General features: G+C 39.8%; 1 protein-coding gene across 1 annotated transcript; it reads left to right on the top strand.

Moving 5' to 3' along the window:
- Nucleotides 5,763-9,572, top strand: LOC109822869 (4-coumarate--CoA ligase-like 1). Its single transcript, XM_020389163.1, has 6 exons — nt 5,763-6,217; nt 6,325-6,909; nt 7,572-7,770; nt 8,010-8,155; nt 8,871-8,938; nt 9,060-9,572. The coding sequence occupies exons 1-6, from the start codon at nt 5,798-5,800 to the stop codon at nt 9,277-9,279; spliced, it is 1,638 nt and encodes a 545-aa protein (XP_020244752.1). The 5' UTR covers nt 5,763-5,797; the 3' UTR covers nt 9,280-9,572.

Below are 10,153 nucleotides of genomic sequence, written 5' to 3'. Positions count from 1 at the left end.
ATTTATTAAATTGGAAAATAATATTATAATATATTATATAATATTATATTATGATATAGTTATTAATAATAATATTATAATAAATGCAAAATAAATACTATAATATTTTATTTATAATATATTCTGTTATTATAAATATATAATATATTAATAATATGTTTAATACTAATGTTATAATGGGTCAAACTAGTGTTAACCAAAAACACTCAACATGTTGTTTTGAAAACACTTTAGGGAGAGAATAAAAACCATGATGTCTTCTTACAAAAACACAATAAAAAAAACATTATGATATCCAAACGAAACCTAAAATATCTGATTCCAATTTAAGTTGCTTGTCCAATGCAACTGAAGAATAAGATTGTAGTTATAAGTTTAAAAAGGCTCTGGCTGCAGTTGGTGACTATTGTAGATTTGAACGTACTCTCCGTGACAATATTTTGAAGTACAAATAAGATTAAAACTACAACTGCCAGTCAATACAATTTCAAAAGAATGTAAAAAAAAAAAAATTTACATCTACGACCACCACGGCAAATAATTAAATTTGGAAACTATATCAAATAATTGCAATATAATTATAATAGCGTATCACACCACTCGTATCAACTGCATGTTTATACAATTGTCACTTGCATCGCAGTTTATGGTTGCAAAGGATTAAACAACCTTAAATTGATAATGAAATCATCCTCTTTCTCATTGGGTTTTTAGGGGTAACGAGATTATAGTTCTCTACCACCCGAGGGTGGGACTCCTGGCTAGCGCCCACATGAGGGAAGGAGATCTTCTCAGTGGTCAGGGGTTCGATTCACGTTACCGAATTCATCTGGTCTCACTGGGTTTAAGGGTGGGGACGGAGACCCGGGGGTTTTATTGGTCACTTTGCTCAGCCTGTTGTATGCTCACCAGTTCGCGCCCGCCCCCCACGTTGTTCGCCCACTCAGCTGGGGATAAGCCCCTAGTATTAATGGTAGCTCCTTACAGAGATGAGATGGATGTGGGATTGGAACTAGGGTCGCTGGCGGACTCCAAAAGGAGTTAAAGTTGAGCGGACTAACCAGATTTCCAAAAAAAAAAAGATTATAGTACTCTTTTAGTTGCATCAATTGTATATGTAAGTTGAACCTTATTATGTCAGAATTACGAAGAAATTAATCTGGCAGCTGATATGTTAGGAGGAGGTCCCACTTCTCATTGACCCTCTACACGCTTCATTGATTCGACAATACAGTATTTGCTAATTATTATGCTATTAGCGACAGTGTAACTCACTTTATAATAACCAACCTTAATATTAATATAGAGATTAAAGCACACTTAAAACCTAATCTCTGTAGACTTCCCCTTAATTTAATACATACGCTAAATAAACGGAGGCTAGCTTTTGTGGGCAAATGATGTTGCTGTTGCTGTTGGAATTTATGCACTTTTATGGACAAATGCTTGGAAACGTATACGTGGTTATATCTGTTTGATATGATACCAATTTCTGAGATGAGATCACTGTTGGAGCACGTGAAGACAACCACGAATTCATCAGGAGCTCGTGAATGGCTAAGAGTTAGAGCATCTCCAACAGCTTCCCCAAAAATTTCTCCAAAATGGGGAATCAAATGTCATATTCTCCAAATTATTTTTGCTCCAACTCCAACAGCTTCCCCATTTTGAAGAATCATGCATTTATTACAATAATAAAAATATTCTACATCTTTGACTAATAAATAATAAATTATTTATTATTTTGAAGAATTCCCATTTTGACCAAATTATTTATTATTATAATGAGGAGATGGAGTTGTTTTTTGTGAGTTGAGTCTAGAAGAACGTGAAAAAGTGCTTCCCCAAATATTTGCAGAATGCTGCAGATTTGGGGAAGGCTCTCTATTTTTTCTCTCCTATCACCATTTTAGGGAATGAGATGGGGAATCAGTTGGACAAAAAAAAGCTCAAAATTCTCCAAATTTTAGAATACCAAGAAGATGGGGAAGCTGTTGGTGATGCTCTTAGAGTCGAGTGGGTTTAGAGAAGTACCCGCGTGGGAACACACTTTTGAGTTCAGCTGCTATTGGAATTCCACGTGAAGAGATGTTTATGCTGCATGAAGGGATTGGCTAGTTCACGGACGTGGGGGCCACGGACGTGCGTGAGGAGCAAAAGAGAAAAAGAAACCGCGTGAAGTTATAAGCCTCGTGAAGCGGAGCCCACGACCCGAAAGCCATCCTATAAATATCTCGATGATTTCTCCCTAGGTTTTTTGGTGCAAGTGCAGAGGCAGAGGGGAGAAAGAGAAAAAGGCGGCTGTGGATTTTTTGGGCTTCGTGCAGAGGAGAAAAATTCTATTTGGTGGCTGTTTTTGTGAGAGATTAGAGAGTTAGTTTGAGGGTTTATTTTGTGAGATTGTAAATCTATTGTATTTTTTCTCTAATAGTAGATCCCCCTTCCTTACCCCGTGGATGTAGGCAGTTTGCCGAACCACGTAAAAATTGGTTGTTTGAGTTTGTGGTCATTGTAATAGTTTTTAGGATCCCTCGACGCGCAGTCCTAGAGCTGACGAGAGGAAGAGCAAATATCCCACTTTGATGGGATATTAGGCTTCAGATTCTTATTCCCTTTGAGAAACAAGAATTCTTATCGATCTTTCTCTCTTATTGTGCATCAGAAACTCTACCGAAATTTCCGCTGCGCACAACAATCACTTGATATGCATCGAGTAAAATTCGTATCTTATTACCTATCACATATTATTTTGAGAAACTTTTCTTTTTACTCATTTTATAAATACATCACGTTTTCCACTTATTAATACCTATTATCTTAGCTCACATGTAATACCCAAGCCTATGTAAGCATACAGTAATTTTTTCCCTTGGGACTTGTTGAGGCCCATTTGCTCTTTTTTTTTAGTTTGTTTTTTAAGGTCCAAATATGCCTATAGCCTTTATGGATCCTACGGGCAGTTAACACCTAACAGGAAAGGAGAGAAAAAAACATGTGAGATTTGTTTTGTAACCACCTAACTACGTTTCTCCATGAAACAAAAAATAACCAAAAAATCTCTAACCTTAAGGAATTTCCTAACTAACGCTATGCCTTTATAACAAATATTTTTTCCTTCCTTTGTCATCTCATCTATTCTCACGAGGAAAAAAAGAGCAAAAAAAAAAAAAAAAGTTGCTACGGATTTTCACATTTGGAAGAAGGAATAGATAGGGATTCAATTTCAGAAATCACAAAATTTTATCAGCAATCATTTTTATCATTCAAGTCTTCTTTTTTTCATGACCATCTTATCCATTTACTAGTAATTTTTTTCTTAGTGATTATGCCGAAATAGTTGCTAGATAGCTGTTATTATTATTGTTGTTATTTTTGTTCTCACAATCTTCTGGATAAATCTTTTTTTCTATGAAATATCAAAGTGCTAGGATGGATTTTTTTATAGTCGATTTCTTTGCTACAATGTAATTCATGGTAGGAACAAACAAATGTTCTCATCAGTCCACTATAATTAATTTTGTGATTAGATTTGGACAAGAAGGAAACTAGCATGTTATTGGATATCTTACTGAATAAGAAATCAATTGGAAAATCATATGTTTGTGTGAATGTGTGTGTGTATAGACATATGTATACATGTATATATAAATATATGTATGTATGTATGTAGACATATATATATTGTTATGGTAATCTACCATTTATAAACAAAAATGATTAGAAGATTGTCTCCATGAGCCTAATGGAGTCACAATTCAAATCGACTCAGCTGAAAAGCCTAGCCAAAAGGCAAACGCTGTAGCTGACAATAAGCGTGGAAGCAGTCGGCCCTTCGCCTTTAAGGTGACTACTCGGGAGTCCACCCAACTCCCAATAGAGACGACTCCACCCAGTGGTGACTCGGCTGTCTACCGAGCTGTCTGACTGGGCTGACGACTCACTTATCTCGTCAACAAGTTACGAAAACGACCCGCCTTCCAATACAATCCTGCTGGGGAAGAAGATAAAGATCCGAGTCATCCAACTGAGCTATTTCTAAGATATACATCAATCAACCACAGTATTGACCAGTCACATCAAAAGTCTCAAACTCTGACGAAGTCTTAAATGCAAAGACGGCTCATTCTATTCCCAAGTCACTTCTGTGACGTAATCAAGACACACTCTGAGCTCAGACGACCATACGCCTATTTTCCCTTTATCCTTATCCGTCAAACCTGGGACATTATCGAGGCGCCTTCTGTACTCGAGTGCCTCGCCCTCCAATCACTAACCGCCATCTGTAAAGATAAGGGCGACTCAACACCTCACCGTATTCTCGGCCATACGCCATCTAATCAATCCTGGGGCCTTATCGAGATCATCTCGAAATAGTATCTCTTCCAGTCGCCAGTCAACACGTGAAAGGACTACTGCTGACTCAGCCTCCATCTCATCCCCCCACCATCGTCCTCAGACCCCTGATGAAGCCACGTGTCTATCCTCAACAGCCTATAAAGAGGGAGGCAATGGATCCGAAGAAAGGGGGGAGGAGGAAAAAAGAAGGGGGCTCTTTTTTGGGGACTCAGGTTTTTTGAACTCAAACAACTAAGAAGTTATTTTTTTCTTCAAGTTGCTTGAAAATAAATTCTAAAATGAGAATGTACCCTGCATGGACCTCAATGGTCCAGAGACTCTCCCCAAAACCTCCCTCAAACTCATCCTCTAACTTGACTGTCGGAGGTACCACGGGGGAAACACGCCCTGTACCCCGACGTTCCTTGTGTGTGTAGGCCATCAATCCACCCCGTGCGCTCAGAGCTAGGCATAATGTCGGAGGGGGAGTCGGCCCCTTTATCCTTTATCATCCTCCCTCGGTAGACAACCTCCCCCTATTGGCTGTGTGATTCCAGACATCAACAATGGTGTTCCCATAATTTTTGAGACATTCAAGTGTTAACTGCAAATTTTAAATTCTTCATAGACGGTTGTTAATTTTTGATTAATGTTTGTTGTTTTAAGTTTTGAAACATTAGGATGTTTTTTATAATTTTAAACTTGTTAGGGTATTTTGTGCAATTTTAAAATTTTTAGGTTTTTTTGCAATATTTCATGTATTATATAGTATATTAGCTACGTATAATTTATTTATCTTAACAAACTAATATTGTAAAGTTGTTTTATATATTTTATTAATATTATTTTTTAAAATTGTTGAGCTATAGCTAATTCACGTAGAATTAGGATATTATATAATTATAATTAGGACAGATTAAAATATTAATAAATTTAAAATAGTGAAGAGTAATATTGATCATGAAAATATTTTTCCGTACTCGTGATTTTAAAGGGAGTATGTTATGATGTGTGTACATCAGTACATATGTGTTTGTGTGTGTAGAGCAATATAGAGGAATCCGGTACAAAGCACATGTTTTTGTGCTTTGTCAATGACCATGTCATCTTCCAAATTTCTTCATGTTTGTCGAAAATAACTACTATTGACTGTATAGATATGTTTGATTGGGCTGTTACAAAGTAAAATTTAGAAAATTTTAAACTTGCAGCTTTCTTATATATGCTTCCCCCATTTTTAGTTGAACTGTTCTCGATCTGCTACTTCTTTCCTTGTATTGTTCATTCAGACCCAAACCCAAGCCCAAACAATCTTGTCATGCGTTTTAACCCCATCAAGATTCAAACTTTCCATGACACAACCGAACCTCACCAAACTTCCAACCACAGACACCCTTTCCCCTTTTTAAAAAACCCCCTCTTCCCTCCAATTTCCTGGTCCTACTGCAATCCAAAACCAAACATGGGCGACTTAACCGTCCAAGAATCCGGCCAGCACATTTTCCGGAGCAAGTACTCGACACCGATACGCGTGCACGAGAACACCACCCTTCCCGAGTTCGTCCTCCGAGACGCCCTCGAGTACTCTGACAAGGTGGCGCTCGTCGAAGCGTCGACTGGCAAGGCCTACACTTACGGCGAAGTTGTGAGAGACACCGCGAGGTTCGCAAGGGCGTTGGGGTCGTTAGGCCTCAGGAAGGGCCACGTGGTGGCCGTGGCGCTCCCTAATCTTGCCGTGTACCCCGTGGTCGCCCTCGGGATTATGGCCGCCGGAGGGGTGTTCTCTGGCGTGAACCCTTCGGCGTTGGCGTCGGAGATACGGAAGCAGGTTGAGGATTCGGAAGCGAAGATCGTCGTGGCCGATGAGGCAACTTACGATAAGGTGAGCCCCTGTAACTCCTCCTGTTCTGTATAGTTTGTCACGTACGGGCGTCCGAACTCCGAACATGCGAAATTTCCCCGGCCCCAACTTATTTCATCTTACCACAGGTGAAGGACTTCGGCGTGCCAGTCATCGTCATTGGAGAAACCCTGACCCCAGACGCCGTCAACTGGAAGGAGCTCCTCGAAGCTGCAGACCGAGCAGGCCACTCCAACGCAGTCGAAAACAACCTGACACAAGACGATCTTTGCGCGCTCCCATACTCCTCAGGCACAACCGGCACATCCAAAGGAGTAATGCTAACTCACCGCAACATCATCTCCAATTTATGCTCCTCCCTCTTCAGTTTTGGTGCCGACATGATAGGCCAAGTCACGACTTTAGGCCTTATGCCCTTCTTCCATATTTACGGCATCACGGGCATCTGCTGCGCTGCGCTGAAGACCAAGGGGAAGGTTGTGGTCATGGGGAGATTCGATCTCAGGGCTTATCTTGAGATATTGATCGAGCATGAGGTTACCTTCGCGCCTATTGTGCCCGCGATCATCCTGGCGATGGTGAAGAGCCCCCTTGTCGACGAGTTTGATCTTCGGAGGCTTAAGCTTCAGTCAGTTTTGACGGCTGCTGCGCCTCTTGCGCCGGAGCTGAGAGCTGCGTTCGAGGAGAAATATCCTGGTGTTGTTGTTCAAGAGGTAATTACTGAGGGATGGATTATTTACATTTGAAAAGAAATTAAAAAAAAAAAGCCAGGTCATTTGCGACTCCAAGTATATATACAAACAATGACCCCAGGAAATAGGACCTTCTAGTCTTTGCATTTACAAGCGGAGGAATGAAGTGATATCTACTTGTTTTTACCATAAAATTCTTCATGCAAGTATTATCAAATATCATCACTTTATTAATTTGACAGAGAACATATTAACAATAATAGTAACTTGAAGGGCTTTCATTTAGAGGTGATAGGATTACTTTAAACCAAAGTTGAAAAGGTTTTCATGCAACCTTAACCTACATTTTGGAAGAGGATCTGATTTGCAATGGCACGAGCTAGGTTCTGCATCCTTAACACGTTGTTTTGGCTTTGCCATGATCTTGAAATAGATCATTAGCATGCAAAGTTTCAATTTTTTTTTTTTGGATGTTATTCACATGATATTTTCCATTACTGGATTGTGCGCGTGCGCGCGTGTTTAATGAATTCTTGGATGGGTATATACAAAATTAAGAGATCATAATCAATTGCGATTCCTTGGATAAATTTCGACACGGGAATTGGAATTTGTTTAGTCTGGCATTTTTCGGTTTTATGTATTTCTAACTCAATCGCCATGGCTTTTCTGTAAATCTTCAGGCTTACGGGCTCACGGAGCACAGTTGCATAACCCTGACGCACGGAGATCCGAGGAAAGGGCACGGCGTTGCTAAAAAGAACTCAGTTGGCTTCATCCTCCCAAACCTCGAGGTCAAATTCGTCGATCCTGAAACGGGGAAACCGCTTCCCAAGAACACACCGGGTGAGATCTGCGTCAGAAGCAAATGCGTCATGCAAGGTATACCATATTCTCGCCCTCGTTAACGCCTAAGATAAAATTGGCTCAAATGATCAGATAACTTCGCCAGCGAAAATAAAAATGCGTGCCGATTACGTTACATATCTGCCCATTGGAATACTAAGTAATGTTCACAAAGTTCAGGGCGTAATCTCAGAATTGGTTAAACTTTAGGAGGGTCGGTCACAAGAAGTTTACCCTGAGAAATTTATTTTGTGGTCTTGTATGTATGTATATAGGTTACTACAAAAACAAGGAAGAAACCGAGCGCACGGTGGACGGAGAAGGATGGCTTCATACCGGTGACATTGGCTACATCGACGATGATGGGGATGTTTTCATCGTCGACCGCATCAAGGAATTAATCAAGTACAAAGGTTTCCAGGTATGTAATGTTTCCATATGTGAACCCGGGCATTATTTTGAACGAGATGATAATTATTCAATAGTAAGATATTTTAATGCATAGATTGAGATGAAAGAGATGGGTGCACGATGTGAACATCAATCATCGACATTTTTCGGTTCATACGCACAACTTTGTCGCGCTTTAGAAGACACACTTGCATATACAAATCAGAAGCCGTTTTGGTGCATAGACATTTTCTTGTGCTTTGTTAGAGTACAAATTTTTTTTTTTTTTCATTCGGCGCGCAGACATTAATAGCCTTTGTTGTGCTTTGCGCTTATCAATGGACTTTGTTTATTTTACTCTTACACAAGAGGTGGCAACTTCCTTTCCACTTTAATTTCCTTATTTTACGGCCTCGCTGCCTGGTAATATCAATTTAGGAAAAATTTGTAAAATAGACCTATTTTTCTAAATATTTAGCAAAACAGACCGTTTTTGCTAAATATTTAGCAAAATAGACATCTTTTTGGCCAACAGGCTAAAAAGAGGTGGATTTTACTAAACAGACCATTCGAAACATACGAGAACATATGAGATTAGTAGTCCCGTATGATTTAATCCCCCCATTAAATCATACGGGACTACTAGTCCGTATGTTTAATATCCTAAAGACCCTAGTTAATTAGTTAATACACTAGTATTTTAGTTGTTAATATTTAACCTTTTACAAGAAATTCTTTTGTCGCAGGTGGCTCCGGCAGAACTAGAAGCCATTCTTCTCACTCATCCCTCAGTAGATGACGTTGCCGTCTTTGGGTAATTAAACGGCCTTCTCGATCTGCTGTTCTCGTGCATCTTTAATTTCCTGTTTAATTTGCGTCTTCCAATTTATTTTTTGTGTTGATATGATACTAATCACTGGTCGACCCGGCCCCAGATTGCCCGATGAGGACGCCGGTGAGCTGCCAGCAGCCTGCATCGTGATGAGCAAAAGCGCCGCCGAGACCGAGGAGGACATCAAGAGCTACGTCGCCTCCAACGTCGCGTCCTACAAGAGGATCAGAGTGGTGAAGTTTGTGGAGTCGATACCAAAATCAGCGTCTGGAAAAATCATGCGGAGGTTTCTCAGGGAAAGCGTCGCCAATAACCGACGATAAGATGCCACAACAGCGTAGTTGTTTTCGTGACCGCGTTAGCGGCGACAGGGAGATAGACGCGTGTGGTCGATGTGATATGCTTTTATCATTGTCAATCAATAAAAAAAAAGATATTATGCTATCAAAGCCTATGTTGTTGCCGACGTTGAAAGTGGTGTTGGGAAAAAATATCAAATAAAATTATATATAGCATGTAAAATAAATTTAAAATAAAATAATACGAAAGTCTGGTCTGATCGAGAGCAGTCGTGTAAACACTGCACCGGAAGATTGAGGACCCGTCTATTGCTATGGCGCAGATGATCTTCTCTCCCCTATAGGTAAAACCCCCCGGAAACGACCGACCTCTGTACTCGGGCGAGAGAACAGAGCTTCAGCTTATACGAAGAACGGTTGCCCGAAAATAACACCAACATATGAACGAAAATAGTATGCAGAGAAGAGAAGAGGAAGAAGAGAGAATTGTTTCTATATATTTCCGAATGTGAATAACGGGTGTATATATAGGGTTGAGAAAGCCATTATAATCCCTACAATTAATACGGTAACGTTCGTCATAAATTTTCGTAATGTTCCCCATAATATATAACCGTTACGCACGTTTTAATTGTATTCATAACACTATTCCATGTGGGACTATTCATGAAGGCAAAATTATATTTTCTCCAACAAAACATCCAATAGTCCCCCACCCCCAAAGGCAATATTTACTGAAAACTCAAAATCAATAAACAAAACAACAAATCACAAAACAAATTTAGGTTGGGCAACCTTTTGTATCGTGAATTCGGGAGAGGTAGCTTTCGGCTTTGAACATTTTCTTAGTGAGTTCATCGCCACATGAGGGACATAATGGACTAGGCTTTGAATTAGA

Source organism: Asparagus officinalis, chromosome 1 (genome assembly GCF_001876935.1).
Source record: "Asparagus officinalis chromosome 1, Aspof.V1, whole genome shotgun sequence".
NCBI lineage: Eukaryota > Viridiplantae > Streptophyta > Magnoliopsida > Asparagales > Asparagaceae > Asparagus > Asparagus officinalis.
The sequence above is the reverse complement of the archived record's forward strand: the minus strand, read 5'-3'. Positions and strand labels throughout refer to the sequence as shown.